This window comes from Notamacropus eugenii, chromosome 3, assembly GCF_028372415.1.
Source record: "Notamacropus eugenii isolate mMacEug1 chromosome 3, mMacEug1.pri_v2, whole genome shotgun sequence".
NCBI lineage: Eukaryota > Metazoa > Chordata > Mammalia > Diprotodontia > Macropodidae > Notamacropus > Notamacropus eugenii.
This window is the reverse complement of record NC_092874.1, coordinates 270,526,946-270,546,514: the sequence shown is the minus strand read 5'-3', so window position 1 is coordinate 270,546,514 and position 19,569 is coordinate 270,526,946. Positions and strand designations below refer to the sequence as shown.

Sequence of the window (19,569 nt, the reverse complement as noted above, 5' to 3'; positions counted from 1 at the left end):
TCCTTTTGTCAACCTGGTGAAATCTAAGGAACTGTTCTCATAATTATGTTTTTACATGTATAAAATAAAATACATAGAGTTATAAAGGAAACCAATTGTAATGGAAAAGTTATCAACATATATTACCAAAAAAAAGGTCAGGGAACCCAGATTAAGAACCCCTGGCCTCACTTCCCTGGTCACTTTCTTCAGAGGACTTTTCCTGATTCCCTAAAGTTAATGCCCCATGCATGATACATTTGCACTTTTTTTTCATTCTCCCAAGATTGTGAAAAGAAAGGTCAGGCCAATCAATTGATCATAAACCAGTTATCAAGCTAACAGGCATTGCTCAAAGTCTTACAATGTGTAATGCGCTGGTTTAGGGTTGGGGAAACACAGAAACGTGGTCAACAGTCCCCTCAGGGAGCGAACTTCCTAAATGGATAGACTTTTGAATACGTTGATACCCGTGGGGTACATACGGAGCAGATTGCAGGTCACCTTAAGGAGAAGGCTTTAGCAGCCGAGGGAGGCAGGGGAAGGATGTTGGGGTGGTGGGGGCAGGAAAGGGGCTTTTTTGAGCTGAGTTTTGAAGGAAGTCAGATATTTTAAGAGATGAACGTGTGAGCCAGGAACTGTAATATAAAATACCGTGTTTGAAAACTCTTTATAAGCTGACCTCTCCTACTTTTCCAGACTTCTTATAGCCTTATAACCCCTCTGTGCATTCCTGGTCCATTGAAAATGGCCTTTTTGCTGTTCCCCTCAAAAGACATTTGCGTCTCCCGATTTTCCACTGGAATCTCCCAGACCTGGGGTCCTCTGCCTCTTACCTCCCCCTCCTGGCTTCGTTCAAGTCTCTGCTAAAATCTCCCTCTCTACAAGCAATCTTTTCAGGTACCCCTCAATGCCAGAGCCTTCCCTCTGGGGACACCTCCAATTTAATCCGTATATATCGTATGTATACATAATTGTTTTCTGGTCATCTCCCCCGTGGCCTCCCCCGACTGTGAACTCAGTGTGGTTCAGGAACCTTTTTCTGTATCCTTGGCTTACCATCAAAATGTCTGTTGACTGACTTAAGGTGTTTGTGATAGAAAGACCAATGAAAGAGACTGTCCTCAAGGCTCTTACATGCCATAGGGGAGCCCTGTTCTTATGCATACAAGTATATCTAAAGTAGGTGGGATTTTTTTTTCTATTTTCAAACTCTCTGGCTGTGTAATTTCTTTCCAAATTGACGTAGATCATTTTCTGTAAGAGAACTTTTATACACCATTTTCTCCACATTCTTTAAAAAGCTAAAAAAAAAAAACAAACCTAAATTTAATATGTAAATCATCCTGACAATAAACTAAAATCCCGATAACAGCAGTCTAGAAAAGGGACAAGTTAGAAAGCCTTGGGAAGTCTGTTTCACTCTAAGTAAAATTCATTTCCTATAGTGTTAGTAATCCTGGTACTCTGACTGTCCTCGGGGCCCACTTTACTTTTACTTTTTAAAGCTTATTATTAGTAAAAGGCCGAGAGGATCTTTTGCTGGCTTTCGATGCGGAGATGGAAAGCTTTAACCCTCCGTTGAGGAAAGAGCAGGTTCCAGGAGTGGGCGAGCTGTGAACAGTGGCGTTCCTTGGAATCTTCTCTGTCCCCAAGAGGTGACAGGTGAGCCTGGGAGCCTCCCGAAGCCCGGGGGAGGGCACTGGGGGCCGAGGGCAAGGGTAGCTCCTTCTCGGCTCAGCGGCTGTCCCGGGGGGCAGCCCCAGCAGCAGCAGCAGCGGGCACCAGCTTCGCGTCCCCTTGCTTCTAACCCTTCCCGCATTCTGTTCGCGGGTAGCCTCCTTGCCAGTGCGTGCCCAAGAAAGATGGGATCGGGTTACCTTCGCTGGCAATGGGATGAGCTTGGCCTAATTTGTCCAACTTCTCTCTCACCGACTGGAGTTCTTACAGCCCTCCCACCCCTTTCCTACCCTCCTCTTCCCCCCCCCTCCCAGGGGCCTCCCCCACCCATCCACCCTCCCCTCCCATCCAGCCTCCTCTGCTCGCAGCCGCTGCGCTCGCCTTTCCAAAGCTCCCAGAGGGAAGAAGGCGTGTCCTGCCTGCCCGCCCGCCCGCCAGCCCGTCCTGCAGCTCCCGCCGCCGCTGCTGGAGGAGCAGGCTGACTGGAGCTATAAAAGCGCTGGCCCGGCGCCGGCTCCGGCTTCACTTACTGCCTCGCGCGGCGACTGGCCGGGAGCGAGCGAGAGAGCGAGCGAGCGAGCGCCGCGGGCGGGGGCGGGCGGCGAACCTGGCTGGAGCTGAGGGCGCAGCGCTCGGGGCTGCCCAATGCGTGCACAATCTGCTGCTGCCGCCGCCGCCGCTGCCCCCTCCGCTTCTCCGCAGCCGCCGCTGCCTCCGCTGCAGCTGCCGCCGCCTCCGCCGCGCCCGGAGCAATATGCTGGAGCCACAGAACAGCTAAACGGAGTTTCCCCGCCGCTGCCTGGGCTGGATTGCAGCGCTGTCGTTCCTTATGAAGAAGACACAAGTAAGTAGAGGACGCGTCCCGCGCCTCGTGCCCCCTTGGGCTGGGGACCGGGCTGGAGGGAGAGGCCGGGGGGTGTGCGTGCCCCAGGGTAGGGAGAATCTGAGCACCTCGGCTGGGATTTGGAACCCTTCCTCCCTTCCACCACCCAGGGGAAGGTGTTGGTCGTGAGAAAGAGAAGGAGCAGGAGAAGGATGGAGGTGCCGAGCTCAGGAACCCCAAGGCGAAAGACTTGGAATGTGCACAGTGCATTGAGAGCCCAAGCTCCCAGAGAGCTGAGATTGTTGCATTCTTTGCATTTGCCTCCCCAGGAATTTTCTCGGTCCCTGGCGCGTAGTAGGCACTTAATGAATGCGTGCCTGTTGACAGATCGATCGATTGATTGGAGAGCCAAGTCCCTTTTTTAAGTTTGGAAAAGAACGGGAGACTGGTTATCAGAAGAGATCTTTTTCTGAAAGGTTGGAGCTCCGGTCTCCGATCTTTCCAAAGCGACGTTAAAAGTTGGCTAGGGAAGACGTTGATTTTCCAGAGGGAAATCTCCACATGGATCCCAGCAGGTTATGAAACGAAATCCCCGCACCCCAGACAAACACATTCACACGCGCACACACTCACACGCATGCACACGCACACACACACACACATAAACACACACCACACACCTATCTTTGCACACTCCCTAAGTCTGAGCAGGTCAGAGGCGTCCTAAAGCAGTCTGCCTGCAAAGAGCAGAGCTTGTAGCGCCCCAGATTCCCTTTCTCAGACTTTTGAAATACGTTAGCCTTTTGCGGCGTAGGACCACCACCCAGCTGTGCAGTAGACCTGAAAATCGCACCCAGTGGCGAAATAACCCCTGGAAACAGCTGATTGCTCCTAGAGAAGTTTTGCTGACCTATAGGGGTGTGTGTGTGTGTGTGTGTGTGTGTGGTGTGTGGTATGTGCGTGACTGTGTCACGCTGCCCAAGAAGGCCAGGCATTACTTTTTTTTTTTTTTACCACCCCAAGAATTCCCACCCCACCTTACTACCGGGGACAGAGGGGGATGGGGTGGGGGGAGGAGAAGGAAGCCAAGGAAAAGTGTGTTCCTTAAAGCTCAGAGTTCCTGAGATTACACTGTAAAATGCTATTTAATTTTAGTCGGAGCTGTGATTGTATCTGTTAGGAAACTGCCTCCACCTATCTAGGCCCATGTGTAATTTATAGCCTCCGAGAAAGATTAAGTGATTTACTCGTGGTCAGGGAGCTAATGCGTATCAGGGCGCGGACTTGAACCTGAGGCTTCCAGGTGCCAAGGCCAACCCGCTACCAGCTTTGTTATATTGCTATGCCGTCTCTCCGCAGTCTAAGAGGACTATTAGGTTGTTAATTTGAGGTAACATTGAATAGCTGTATACTCAGCGACTAGCATAATGCCTGACACGTAGTAGGACGTTAGCAAATGTTGATTTCGTCTGTGTATAGCACCGTTGAGCTCTAAGGCTGGGTTGGTTTTTTTTTTACTTGGTAAGTGTTTAAAAGGAGTCGTCTGAGCCGGTATTTTGAAGGGCTAGAGACAGTTTGTACCACTTTGTACTCTAACTGTATCACCCCAAAGTGAAAGAACTGATATATTGGCTGTATGTTCTATAACTGCCCCCTTTTTATCTCCAGGGGTAAAACAGGCGCTTATGATTTCTGAACTGAAGGGGATGGAAGCAAAGAGGTTTATTTCCTGTTTTCAAAAAAAAATCGTTTTAAAAGTGAGAGCTGTAATAGTCCGTGAAATCTACAAAAACAATTCCTCATGTTTAAGTTACACTTGGAAAGAGATTTACCTTTGAACAGTTTGGTGTCTTCAAAATCTGCTAATTCTCAGTCTAGGGACAATACTGAGTCCATCCATTAATCCATCTAGAGGCAGTGTAGACTGGCATTCTGTATTATCTAAAGAGAAAAGGATACTTCTGAGGGGAGTAGCCCACAGACAATAGAATCATCACTTTTTTTTTTTAAATAGAGATGTAGGAAGCTTAATTTTTAATGTTCTCTTTCCTTAAAGGTAAAGTATTAAATAGTCTACTGGGTCATCTTTGGGAAGTGTTATTGAAATGTAAACGTTAGGAAAAGAAATAGGGTCTGAAGAGTTGCTTACACAGAAGAGGTTTTAAAATACGTTTATTCTCAAGCTGGGGGAGGGTGAGTCAGAGAAATTCCTTCCCAGAGTAGAAGAACCTCTTATGAATGAGAATAACATATTGCACAGACTGGTAGATCAAGATGCTTCTGATAAAGGTAAAATGGTCAAAATGTTCATATTTAAACAAAGCAGTTTGGAGATCATACATAGAACTCTGGAGGCAATCTGCTTAATCCACCCTCTACCCTCCTTCATGTTTGCTCTTCAGTCATGGCTGACTATTCATGCCCCCATTTGGGGTTTTCTTGACAAAGATACTGGAGTGTTTTTGCCATTTCCCTTTCCAGCTCATTTTATGGATGAGGAAACCAAGGCAAACAGGGTTAGGTGACTTGCCCAGAGTCACACGGCTAATAAGTCTCCAAGGCCAGATTTGAACTAAGGAAGAGGAGTCTTCTTGACTCCAGACTAGGCATTCTATCCACTTCATCAACTGGCTGCCCCCTTTTCCTCAGTACCACACTTCATTTCCAAAGCTGCCACCCAGCCCTCTATCCTCAGGCACTAGCTTTAGAACTGAAAGAAACCTTCAGAGGCTCCCTAGTCCACCCCTCTTCCTCATTTTGTAGGTGAAGAAATTGAGGCCCAAGGAAATCAAATGACTTGCCCAAGGTCACACAAAGTCAGGATCTGAAACTAGGTCCTCTGAATCCAGTTACTTCTTTTTCTGTTTTTCTCTCTTTCTTTGAATGCCCAGCACTTAGCACAGTACTTGGCCCATGGCAGAGGCTTAACTAATACTAGTTCACTGACTTACTGACAGACACTATACCACATGATTATATCCCGGCTTTGTGGATAATATGAGATCTCTAATCTCCTTTATGGGTGTAGGATTAAATAGAATGATTCCATTAGGAACTAGAAAGAGGTCAGTCTACCCTGAAAAGCTCCATGGCGTTAACGCCTCAGGATGCTGCTGGCTGGGGACACTGGAGACAGCTAAATATTTTAGAAATGTGACCTGTAGAAACAAGTTAAACGCTTGTGGCCTCTTGGGGGAATTGAGTTGTGTGGTAAAGGACTTGTGGCCCCAATCTAAGAAGTGCCCTTGGTGAATGGATGCATTCATCTCCAGCGAATAAGTGACCTTCAAAGTTTCCTTTTGGGTCCCTCCTAGTACTAGCACATTCCTGCCACTGAGAGAGGGAACACTGTGGAAATTAGCATGAGATAAAGTGGAACGTCTGCAAAGGAGAAAGAGGGGGAGAGGAAAAATTGTCTTCTCCTTTTCACTGGCGAATTCTCCAAGCCAGAAGGGTGTTGTTTTTTTTTTTTTAAATAATGACCCTCTTCAATATTGCATAAATGGTCAATACGGTTTAGTTGCAAGCTTTAGACACTGAGGTCTGGGTTTGGTTGCTCCCACAATACAGTCTTGTCTTTGATAATTTTCTCTCTAAGTTTAAATTGTTAGTTTAAATCAGATATTCTTCACTTAAAGCCTGATAGATTTGAAAGTGAACTGAGATGTGGGAGGAAGTTTTACATCTTTATTTTTATTTGACTAATTTAGCATTTTTTGAAGTCTTTCGACAAATCAGTATTTTGAGAAAAGTTTCACCATATTCCTAAAGATATTCATGGTGCATGAAAAGGGTTGAGTACCCTGGATTTAAAAGATCTTTTATCTTGGTGGTCAATGAAGGGCCTAATGGATGAATGAACTCACAAGTCCAGTATTTATACATAAACTTTCTGTGGTTCTTTCATAGTTGCAAAGTCCTTCCTATGCAGTAAGTTCCAGATTAGAACCTTGTGAGGTGGGGGTTGTAAGGAACTCCATGTTACAGATGAGGAAACTGAGGCAGGCAGCAGTTAAGTGACTTGTCTAGTATCAGAATGCTCATTCAAGCAATCAAAATCCTTGCTCTTCCCTTCCCCCAAAATGCTTTATAAAACAAAGAACACAATGCTTCTTTGATTTATACTATTATAATTTGAACTCACCACTCTAAGCTTTCATGTACCTTGAATTTGGAGTCAGAATGACCTGCTCAGACATTTAATAGATTTTTGACCCTGGGCAAGTCACTTAATTTTTGTCTGCCTCAGTTTCTTCATCTGTAAAGGGGGAAAGTTTGTTGGGAGGATAAAATTAGATAATATTTTTGTGAAGTTCAAAGTACTCTATTATTATTACTTAGTTATTTGCATATTTACCAATTAAAATATAAGCTTCTTGAGGGCAGACTTTTAAACCTTTCTTTGTATCCTCAGGGTTTAACAGTGCCTTTAATAGTGAGCACTTAATACATCAACATATGCTTATTGATTTTCAATCTAATTGAGTCTATGTACTTAATATCCACATGTGTGTTTTGATGAGTGACACAGCATCCATTTAGTGCATTTGATGAAATTCTCATGAGAAGAGTTTACCTCTTTATGAAAAAGAGGTTTCCAGAGAAGAGAGATGATTTGGGAAAGGTCAAACAACCAGTGAGCAAGAAACCCAGGGTTGTAACCCAACAACTGAGCTCAGGTCTCTGATTCCCAAGTTCCTTCCCCAGTATTTCCACTCTATGCCTTATAGCTTTCCTGGACCTAGATCTTTGCTTTCACCACTGTGGGGGAACTTCCCTGTGTGGGAACTACATCCACTAAGGCAGATCACAACCAATCTGTGCCTCAGGGAACAAATTCTAAAGAGTGGTCCTAGGGATAAGGCATTTGCTCTACTGGTGTGTGGAAGGAGGAGACAGGAAGGAGGACACGGGAGGGAGGAGGATAGAGGGAAGAGGCAGGAGATAGTAGGGAGAGGAAAGAAAGGAAGAGGATGGAAGCAGAAGGCAGGAGGGAGAGGGAGGAAGGATTAGTCCTCATTTTGTTCTGTGAAATTCCAGATTCAGTCAAAGGGCTGTGCTTGAGGACCTGGAGGGCCACATGTGGCCTCTAGGTTACCGGTACTCCTCCTCAGGTGGAATCAGAAAGACTCAGCTTCCCTGAGTTCAAAATCTGACCTCAGACACTTACTAGCTGTGTGACTCTGAGCAAGTCACTTAACTCTGTTTACCTCAGTTTCCTCATCTATAAAATGAGCTGGAGAAGGAAATGGCAAACCACTCCAATACTGAAAAATGACTGAACAACAAGTTATAGAGTCCAGTCCCAACCTTCTACCCAATATACCCCACTGTCTTTAGACTTCTGGTACTGTGTCAAATACTTACACTATTAATAATGACACTTGGAATAATTGCTACAATATGGCTTGAAGAAATACAAATATTTTGAGTTGGCTATTTTTTCTTTCTGTTTTTAAACATTTATTGATGGAGTATAGTTATGACAATTTTTTTTATATATTCCAAAGTATTCTTAGTTATCAAATTGGGGTTTTGGTGATTTCCTTGACTCAGGGAAGTCCCAGATGAGGAAACTCTATTTACTAGTGCAGGTTAGGCACCTGCTCTACAATTTATGGTCTTAGGCTTAGAGTTTTTGGAAAGTTCAGTGATTTGCTCAGTCAGTCAGTCAGTCTGTAGCAGAAACTGGACTTTTAAACTGAGGTCATTCTGATTTTAGGACTTTCTTTCCATGAAATTATACTGCCTCTCCTGCAGAAGTTAGGTAAATGCTAAATATTAATAAGTATTAGACACTGCTCATATATATATATATGTGTATGTATATATAAAATGTATTTATATACAGTATGTATGTGTGTGCATGTGTGTGTAGTATGGAATGTATAGGGAAAGAGCATATACAGGATGTCCCAAAGGTGTTAATGTAGTTTAAAGCTTTTTAGCTTTATAACATTAAGACTTTTAAGGCATCCTATATGACTGTGAATATGTATGTATGTAGTATACACACATGCATGTATATTATACACACATGTAAATGTGTATAATAGAATAAAAGATGTACTGAAAACATTTCAAGGCAAATCCCTTTGTGGTGTGTGTGGTGTGTGTGTGTGTGTGTGTGTGTGTGTGTGTGTGTGTGTGTGTGTGTGTAACATAGGACAGCTAGGTGGCGCGGTGCCCTGGAGTCAGGAAAACTCATCTTCCTTAGTTCAAATCTGGCCTCAGACACTTACTAGCTGTGTCACCTTGGGCAAGTCACCTAACCCTATTTGCCTCAGTTTCCTCATCTGAAAAATGAGATAGAGAGGGAAATGGCAAAGCACTCTGTATCTTTTCCAAGAAAACCTCAAATGGGGTCACAAAGAGTTCGACACGACTGAAACTACTGAACAACAAAAAAACATGCAATCACATGGTATTTATGTGATTGTGGTTTTTATAGGGAGTTGGGTATACATATATATACTGTACATGTTGCGAGTCTTTAATCTATCTTTCTATCAATCTATCCTGGATTGGAAGGGACTCATGACTATTAAAAACTTAGTTAAAAGCTTTGATGCTTGTAGGAATGGAGTCAGTGACTATACTTCTGTTTTAGGAAATTTGGGGAACTCCTTTAGAAGAAGCTCAATCTTAGCCATTTGCCAATTGGCACCTCCTGACATTTCTGGGCACCTTATATACAACGTGTTGTGGGATCCTTGCAACAATCCAATGAAGTGGGTAATTTGACCATTCCTGTCTCTACTTAATGGAAGAAGAAACTAAGGTTCAGAGATATTTAAGGTATTCACCCAAGGTCACCAACCGAGTGGTTCCATTTACTCTTAACTAGAGTTAAGGCTGTACTTTTATTTCTAATTGGGAGGCTGTTTCTGAGAGACTTCAGGTAAAAAAAACAATCAACGAAACAAAAAACTTTATTTTTTTATTTTTATTATTATTATTATTTTTTAATGTTTAACAATCACTGCCATAAAATTAAGATTTTATCCCCCCCACACCTACCCCCCACTACCCCCCTCCCTCCCCACGACCGCATACAATTCTGTATAGGTTCTACATTTCCTATTGAGTACATTTTCACTATAGTCATGCTACGTAGTCGAACTAAAATAAGTGGAAGAAATCATATAACAAATCAAAACATGATACACAAAAACACACACACACACAAACATGATCTGCTACATTCTGTGAATGACTTCCATATTTCTTTCTCTGAGTGTGGAAGGCATTTTGCCTTAGAAAACCACCATTGGGATTTTTTTTTTTTAATAAGTTCTTGTGTTATTATGAAATTCCAAGTCTACCAGAAAAAACTCTCGCACACTGTGGTTGTTGCTGTGCACAAAGTTCTCCTGGTTCTGCTCCTTTCACTCAGCATCAGATCATGTAAGTCCTTCCAGGCCTCTCTGAAGTCTTCTTGTTCATCATTTCTTATGGCACAATAGTACTCCATTACATTCATATACCATAATTTATTCAGCCATTCCCCAATTGATGGACATCCCCTTGACTTCCAGTTTTTGGCAACTACAAAGAGTTCTGCTATAAATATTTTTGTACATGTGGGACCCTTTCCCATTTTTATGATCTCTTGGGGATATAGTCCTAGTAGCAATATACCTGGGTCAAAGGGTATGCACATTTTTGTTGCCCTTTGGGCATAGTTCCAAATTGCTCTCCAGAATGGTTGGATGCGCTCGCAGCTCCACCAACAATGAGTTAGTGTTCCAACTCTCCCACATCCTCTCCAGCATTTATCATTTTCTTGTTCTGTCATGTTTGCCAATCTTATAGGTGTGATGTGGTATCTCAGAGTTGTTTTGATTTGCATCTCTCTAATCAAAAGTGATTTAGAGCATTTTTTCATATGATTATAGATATCTTTAATTTCTTCTTCCAAAAATTGCCTGTTCATATCCTTTGACCATTTATCAATTGGGGAATGACACAAAAAACTTTTAGTTATCAGAAATCACTTGAAGGTCATTGCCCTTGGTGTCAAAAGTGCTTGTTATCTGATCTTGGAAAAGTCTTTTGACCTTTTATGAAACTCAATTGCTTCAGCTATAAAATGGGCATAATGCTATCTTCCCTGCTTACTATAGGGTTCTTGAAAGACACAAATGAGATGTGATGTATAAACCGCTTTGTTGCCTAACATGAAGTATTATTATTACTGGAAAGGTAAGATGTTTTCCTATAGAAATATTAGAAAAGAGCTTTTTATTTCCTGGAAAAGGGTTAGAAGAAAATTTGAACAAAAGATCTGCTGAAAACATTGCAAGGCAAATCCCTTTGTGCTGTGTGTGTGTGTATGTGTGTGTGTGTGTGTGTGTGTGTGTGTGTGTGTGTGTGTGTGTGTGTGTGTGTGTAGTAGTAGTAGTAGTAGTAGTAGTAGTGGTAGTAGTAGTAGTGGTAGTAGTAGTAGTAGTAGCAGTCTTAGGTTGCTTACATAGTGAGGGAAATTTATTTTTCCAAATTAAAGTTAATACATTTATCAAAAAAATGTTTGTACTCAGTCAACAGTGCTTACTATGTATCTGGCTCTGTGGTGAGCTCTGAGGTTACAAGGAAAGGCAAAATTCATCAATCAATAAATATTGATTAAGTGCCTACCAAGTGCCTGGCAATGTACTAAGTGCTGGGGATGCAAAAAGTGGCAAAGTACAGTCCCTGTCCTTAAAGAACTTACAATCTAATGAGGGAGACCACATGTAAACAAATATTTATAATGCAAGCTATATACAGGATAAATAGGAAATTATTAACAAAGGGAAGGCACGAGAATTAAGACGTGTTATGGAAGGCTTCTTGTAGAAGATAGGAATTTAGTTGTGACCCAAAGAAAGCTAGGGAAGTCAGTAAGCTGGATCAGAGGAGGGAGAGCACTCCAGGCATGGGGACAGCCAGAGAGAAGACTGGGAGCCAAGAGGTGGAATGTCTTGTTGTTGGATCAGCCAGGAGTCCTTGTCCTCGAGAATCTCTCATTCTAATGGAGGTGACAACATATTAAAAACTGTGTATATAAAGGTTATAAAGAAAGAGGCATCCTACAGAAAGTAGGATTTGAGGTGGGTCTTTTTTTTAATTTAGTATTTTATTTTCCCCCAATTACATATAAATACAATTTTTACCATTCTTTTCTTTTTTAATTTTGAACTCCAAATTCTATCCCTCCTTCCTGTACCTCCATTGAGAAGGCAAGCAATTTGATGTAGGTTATGCATATATAGTCATGCAAAACATTTCTATGTTAGTCATGTTGTGAAAGAAAACATAGACCCCTCCCCCAAAAAAAACCTATAAGAAAAATAAAGTAAAAAAATTGTTTTGATCTACGTTCAGATGCCATTAGTTCTTTCTCTGGGGATAGACAGCATTTTTCATCATAAGTCCTTCAGAGTTGTCTCGGATCATCAGAATGCTGAGAACAGCCAAGTCATTTGTAATTGATCATCCTACAATATTGCTGTTACTGTGTACAATGTTCTTCTAGTTCTCTCATTTTACTTTGCATCAGTTCATGTTAGTCGTTCTAGGTTTTTCTGAGAGCATCCTGTTGAACTGGGTCTTGAAGGAATCCAGGGAAGGCAAGATTCAGAGGTGAGGAGGGAGAACATTCCAGCTGTGGGGATGACCAATGGAAAGGCAGAATTAGGACATCGAATGTCTTGCTCAAGGAACAGAAATATGGTCATTGTCACTGGAGAAGAGAGTAGATGGGTGGAATGAAGTATAAGAAGATTGGAAAGGTAGGAAAGAGCCAAGTTGTGAAGGCTTAAAATCCAAGTAGGATTTTGTATTTGGTGTAAGTCTCAAATAATAGAGCCAAATATAAAAGGAGCCAGGAAGACCTGGGTTCAAGTCTAGCCTTTGACACAAAGTAGCTATGTGACCCTGGGCAAATTACATCATCTCTTAAGATTATGCTGACCTTTAGTGGTGGAGGGTGTTTCCTTTCCCCTTATCATGAGTCTGAGCCCAATCTTCTGTCAATTATCTACTGAACTTGGACTAGTTGCTAGTGATATAGAGATACACAATGACCTACAGTTATCCTTTCCACATCACCACTTTCCCCATCAGTTTCCATATATTGGTTTCTATATATCATGGGTTGGCATAAGAAATTAAATGGAAATTTGGGGGGGAATAATTTGATGGGAGTTGCAGGCCAGCAGATGACAAAATACTTAACCCAGATTTTACCATAAAGTACTGCAAACACCCATAAAAGAAATATAAAAAGTTCCAACTTCTTCTGGTACAAAGGGAGGTACAAAAATTTTTACATGATTTTCTGGATCACTGGAATGCCACGCCCCTAACCTCTGGGATGTGGAAGGCATAACTGTAACTCCAACCCTTAGAGAGTTTATACCTAATGGAGGGCATTTGCAAAATGTAAAAGGTGATGAGGACAACGGAAAGGTCTAGACAAAATAATTTAGAAGTATTTGAGAAGGAACAGAGAGAAAATCAGTCAGGATGAGAGGAAACTCTATATCAGGAAGGGGTCACCTGAGCTGATCTTTGATGCAAGAGAACATTCAGCCTAACAGTCAACGAGTATTTATTAAGTACCTATGGTAATCCAGGAACTGTTGTGTTCCGGGTGTGGAGGACCTTCTGCAGAGGAGACAGAAGGCTGGAGAATGGGGGCTAGGGAGGGAGGAGGAGGGTTATCAACTAGTAGCCCAATTTGGCTGAAACATCACATAGCCCTTAGTAATGCTGACTTATAATGGCTTAAAACTGGTTAGGCCCATCCAAGATTTTGAAATCTCCGTGCTGTCAGTATACTGAATGCCATAGAGAACAAGGAAAACAACCATATGGTAAGAGGAAAGTCTGGTCCAACCCAATTAAGTTGCTAAAAATGTATTTGTTTTATTGAATTGAGGGGGCTAGCCAAGTTGTAATCCAACTTTTTCATAAAAAATGGTTACTTTGAAAATCTTTCCATCACCCTAAATGACTTCCCAAAGAATGTACATTCCCAAAGAGACAGAGCGTTTCTATATTTCAACTTTGAATGTCTCTACCATATTCTCATTCCCATTGCACAGACTCTTAGAAGAAATAGGATATTATTTTCTGCCAAAACTATCTCCCGCTCCTCCCCCCATTTTGGTCATAACATAATATAAGAATACAATGCCTGCCAACATTTAACATTGTTCCCTTTTCCTTCCCCCTACCCCACCCTCCAACCAACCAAAACACATACTATGCTGTGTGGTATTAGGTATTTGATATAGTGTAAGGATCCAGAGAGCTTCATGTTTTATCCACATTGGTTCATTCATCATTTTCCACCACAGTCAAGCATCTACCTGGAGATGAGTGATAAATGAAACTATTTCCAATAGAAAAGCATCCTGAAACCAAAGAGGACATTTGAATCATTCAAACTTGACTACTTTTGGCAATGTGCAGTGGACAGAGTAACCCCCCCCAGCCCACCCTCCCCACCACGGTACCCCATGGCCTAGGAACCCTCAAACACTATGGTATCCCATCTGTCTTGGGCACTTCACTACCGAGAGTCAATTTCTTTTCCTTTAGCTCTTTGCCCCATCACTCTAGGGAATAATGATCAGACCGCTGATCTCATTGGTCAGCCAGAGTGTGCTGGAACCCACTGAACTGGAGTCGATTGTTAAATTTTCTGTGTGTTCATTTCCACCTCAGAAACTGGTAAACGCTACAAATCCTGGGCATTTATTGTTTTGCTGATTGTCTAGGCTTAAGAAAGTGACACAGAAAATATTTACAATGCAGATTAAATTGAAGTGTCAAACATTTTTTCCATTGTTAAACATTTACCCATAGATAAGGAAATGCCAAGTGAGGAAACTCTAATTACAGGTCACCAGTTTCTCTGCAATGAATAGTCACCTTCTAGACTGCTCAGCTCCCCAGGGTTATACAACCAGTACGTGTCAGAAGCAGCATCTGAATCCAGGTCTGCAGGCCAGCTCTCCTTCTGTCTCACCACACTGTCTCACCTGGATTAATCCCAGAAAAGTCTCTGAAATGAAGTTGAGGCTTTAGAACCAACTATCAGGCCATCAACAAAAGGGTTTTTGTTTGTTTGTTTTTTAAAGGTCTGGATTGGAATCATGGCTCTGAACCTGTCTCTTAGTGTTCTTATAAAATAAAAAGGTTAGACTGGATGACCTCTAAGGTCCCTTCCAGCTCTAAACCTCCGCTCTTGTTCTTGAGAGACAGAGACATGGGAAAAGATGGAGGGAGGGTGGGAAACAGACAAAGATAGAGATGGAGAGGGATGGAGGGAAAGAGACAGAGATAGATCAGAGAGAGAGAGAAAGAGAGAGAGAGAGAGAGAGAGACAGGGATAGACGGATGGAGGGAGAAATGGACAGAAATGGAGAGTGAAAGATAGAGACAGACAGACAGACAGATGCAAGGAAGAGGACCAGGCATTGTAGGAGGGAGAGAGACAGAGACACACAGATGGAGAGGAAGGCAGGGAGGGAGAGATAGACAGACAGATACAAATGTGGGGGCAAAGGGTGGGAGGGAGAGAGAGAGATAGAGACAGAAGACAGAGAGAGAGAGAGATGGAGACATAGATAGGGATAGAGATATGAAAAGTTAGACAAAAGCATCAAGGAGAAAAGACACCTTTGTCAGTTTTTATGATTCAGCGCCCTGTCCCGCAAGTGCACATCTTTTCTTCTCAATGAATGACATTGACTTGGTCAGCTGCTTTCTTGGTACTCACTTGATTCTTCTTAATCTTTCATGTAATGGAAGACATTTCCTCTGCATTGCTTTGTCTCTTTACTGGATGACATGCAGTAGCTTTTTAATATTGCGCAAATTTTCCTTTTTTGGGGTCTAGGGGTGTGGGAGGGCTTTCTCCTCAGGTTCCCTAGCTGTTCACTCTAGGCTACCTCCCAAGGGATCTTTTATCATTCCCCACTCCCCTTTAAAGATATGAGTCATAAACCTTTGACTTTCTTGGCCTCAGTCTCCACTCTCCCATGTAGCTGGTTCAATTTAGAGAGCAAATGGAAGAAACGCTTGGCATGCTTTATAATTCATACTTTGGTATTTTACACCACAGCAGCTGCTATGACTAATGCAGCATCACAAAGGTCTAACTTTCTGACTTCACTGGACTCTTCTTGGAGGAGAGTGGGGTGTGGTAAGAGGAGATAGGATGGACTTTGAAATCAAACTTTTGACTTCCCTGTGCTAGTTTTCTGGATTTCACCCCCCCTTCCCCCAATTGTCTAGCCTGAGATAAGTAAGGATTGTTTTGTTTTTATAAAAATGATTCTCAGAGTACTTTCACATGTTAAGCAACAGTTGTGATAAGCCCTTCACTGGTAACATGTTTCAAACAAATATTGTCAGTTGTTGAATGATTGGTGGATTTGGCATTATAAAGTTTTATTGTTGTTCAGTTATTTTCAGTCACGTAAATCCTGGAGTGGTTTGCCATTTCCTTCTCCAAATCGATGATTTTCCAGATGGCAACTGACACAAAGAGGGTTAAGTGACTCGTTCAGTCATACAGCTAGTAGTGTCTAAGGCCAGATTTGAACTTAGATCTCCAGGCCTACACTCTATCCATTGTGCCACCTAGCTGTGTCGTAGACCTGGGTTCAAATTCAGCTGCTGACACTAATGCTCTGATGATGGTGAGATTATTTTAACTCTTATGTCTCAGTTTTCTCATCTGTAAAATGAATAAGGTAAGCTTAAAAATTAATTTCCAATTTATTTAAAGTCAGTTTTCACTGAACTATTATTTAGTGATTTTTTTTTTGTTTTGATATAGCCTGGATTTCCCCCAGAATCCCTCTCCTACCTTACCCCACACCAATAATTGCTTCTAACATTTTTACAAGGAAGTGGAAGAAAAAAGCCAATTTATCAAAACTGATCAACACACTAGGGGCAAGCTTATTCTTAACCATTTTTCAGCATTCAGTTTTGATTACTTTGTGATAGTTATCCTTTCCATTTGGGTTATTATGGTATATTGTTGTTTTCCTAGTTCTGTCTGCATCAGATCATGTAAGTTACTGAACCATTTTTATCAGAATGAAGATGGAAGGGACCTTGGAGGTCACACAGTCTACAATCCCTTCATTTTACAGAAGGGATAGTAGAAATGAAGTGACTTGCCCAAGGTCACACTAGTATTAAATGGAAGAACCAGGATTTGAACTCAGGTCTTCTGGATTCCAAATAAACAAATCATTCAACAAACATTTATTACATATTTTGTGTGCCAAGCATTGTAGTAGGTGCAGTGCTACCAATACAAAGAATGAAATAATCTTACCCACAAGGAATTTCTACTGAATCGGTAAGGCAGTTAATATATGAACTTGACCTTGATGAATCATTTACAATAAATAGGCAATATGAATGAAAAACCTTCTTTGATAAGTGACCAGTGTTTTGAAATTTGTGAAACATTCCAAACTATGGCAATTCTGACAGCAAGAAATAATGCCCAGTAGCTTGTGGTTAATTTTCTACACTAAGTATTTGCTATGATGAGAATTTTAGATAGTAGAGTCTGGAAACCTGGGTTCTAATTCTGATTCTGCCAGTAATTTGCTGTGCAACCGTGAGAAGTTATTTAACCTCTCTGGTCTTCTGTTTCTTTGTCTGTGAAATTTTGTGTCTTGGTACTAAGAATATGAAGGTTTAATCAAATCACTGCCCTAAAATAAAATAAATGTGAGTAAATCATGGATATGACATTTCATTGTTTTAAGTGATGCACAGAAATAAGAAAATAGAGACTGTTCTGGACCTCCTATTTCATTGGACTGTTTGTGTTATTGTCTTAGTTAGAACACTGGGAAGTTAAAGGACTTGGCTAGGGTCACACAGCCAGTACGTGTCAGAGGCAGAGCTTGAACCCAAGTCTTCTGGGCTCCAAGTCAACTCTATTATGCCATGCTGCCTCATGTGAAAGTTGAAAAATGAGACTAAATTTAATTTCCACTGCTTCTAGTGAATGCATAAACTAATGCTATCATCACACTTGGACTTTTAAATTTATGATTGCATTCCCCTCTAAGTTGCCTTTTCCACGTCTTACTTCTGACCTTTGAATTTTCTGATAAAGAGAGAAAGAAAGAACTTAAATTTAAATTGTGCTTTATAGAAACAAAGATTTAGTAACATAACATTATATAACATTTGATGCAGTACAAGGTAACAAAACATCCCATCCATTCCCATCTCATCTCATCCTATGCCATCCCATCCCAACATTGAATGTAACCTAACCTAATGTAATACAGTATAATATAACATAACATTTGTCACAGCACAATGTAATGACATCCCATCCCATCCCATCCATTCCCATCTCATCTCATCCTATGCCATCCCATCCCAACATTGAATGTAACCTAACCTAATGTAATACAGTATAATATAACATAACATTTGTCACAACACAATGTAATGACATCCCATCCCATCCCATCCATTGTCATCTCATTTCATCCTATCCCATTCCAATATATGTAATGCAGTGCAGTGTAACATGACATAATGACATGCTCTAACATGCTATATCACTTATTACCTGCATGATCTTAGGTAAGTTAATTAACTAGACCTCAGTTTCCTTTTCTGCAAAAATAAGAAGGTTGGACTATGGGACCTTTTTTGATCTTTTCTTTTTTGATTCTAAATTTATGATCTCCTTTGAGCCTTAAAACAATCCTGGGGACAGGGCATTAATGTTTTATTATGTCTAATTTTACAGTTTAGAAACTGAGGCAGAATGTTGTTGTTTTTTGCCGTTTCCCTCGTGGTCAATAAGCTAGTAAGTGCTGCAGTGGAGCTGAAATCCAGGTCTAAGTTTGGTGCTCTATTAGTTATATAAAGAGCTGCTGATTTTATGTTGTAAAAATTCACTCAGGGAATTCACAGTGTTTATAACTTATAGTCTTATTGAGCATTTGAGTCTCAAAAGAGGTTAAGTCAGGGATTACTAGGGGTGTGAAGAGGTTGCCAAGTGGAGATGGTGACTATTTGGTAAATAACTATGTTGTACTATTGAAATTGTTGTTCAGTCATGTCTAATTCTTTGTGACTGCATTTGGGGTTTTATTGGCAAAGACTAGCTTTATTGGTTTTAATTGGCAAAGAGTGGTTTGCCATTTCATTCTCCAGCTCATTTTACAGATGAGGAAACTGAGGCAAACAGAGACTTGTCCAGGGTCACACAGCTAGTGTCCAAGGCCAGATTTGAATTCAGGTCTTCCTGACTCCAAGCCTAACATTTTATCCACCAGGCCACCTACCTGCCCTACTATCATAGTTAGCTAATCTTTTAGTTTTTGTTTCTAATGTGATACATGGTAAATTCTAGAATTTATTTCCTTTCACTTTGAATAGGGACATGGGAAAATTTGCTTAAAGTCAAAGAGTATGGTGATGAAAAAGGTCGGGAATGCTTGGGTTAAGTGACTTATTCTTGAATTTGAAATAGTAGTATTTGAATAGGCAACATTTATAACCTTTACATATATTATTTGATTCTCACAACAACCTTGTGAGATAGGTGTTATTAATAGAAACTGAGACCCTGAAAGTTTAAGTGGTCATAGAACTTAAGTAACTGAGTCAGTATTCAAACTCCAGTCTCTCTTACTCAAATTTGGCATCCTACCTCAGATACCACCAAGCTTCCCATGTTTTGATATATGTATTTGAACTTAGGCCTTCCTGCCTCCAGCCCCAGTTCTCCGATGAGCACTTCCCCCAATCCCTAGGCTACCCCTTGGTAAGTCCTTCCAAGGACAAGCAGCCCAAGGAAGCCTTGTAACCAAGGGTAATGTAATTCTTACCATGCTCTTTCTTTCCCCGTCCACTTTTCGGTATCTGTGTGGTCTGAAATGAATAAAGGCAGATGGACCTCTATTATGACTGGGCATCAGAAAGCTCGCTGCAAACAGCATCTTTGCAATTTTACAGGACTTCTCCTGGGTAAAATGATAAAGAGCAAAGAGTTGGTGGGTGGAGAGGAACCTAGGACCCACAGGAGAGCAAAG

At 41.5% G+C, this 19,569-nt stretch overlaps 1 protein-coding gene across 2 annotated transcripts in view; it reads left to right on the top strand.

Annotated features, from left to right (window-relative positions):
- The first annotated feature begins 2,038 nt into the window (after positions 1-2,038).
- Positions 2,039-19,569, top strand: part of KITLG (KIT ligand) — a 119,208-nt gene continuing 101,677 nt past the window's right edge. Inside the window, exon 1 of one of the 2 annotated variants that reach the window (XM_072655536.1) lies at positions 2,039-2,503. In XM_072655536.1, coding sequence (XP_072511637.1) covers positions 2,489-2,503 — 15 coding nt within the window. In that variant the 5' untranslated portion in view covers positions 2,039-2,488. The remainder of the gene's footprint in view (positions 2,504-19,569) is intronic. The other variant, XM_072655537.1, reaches the window with a different exon arrangement.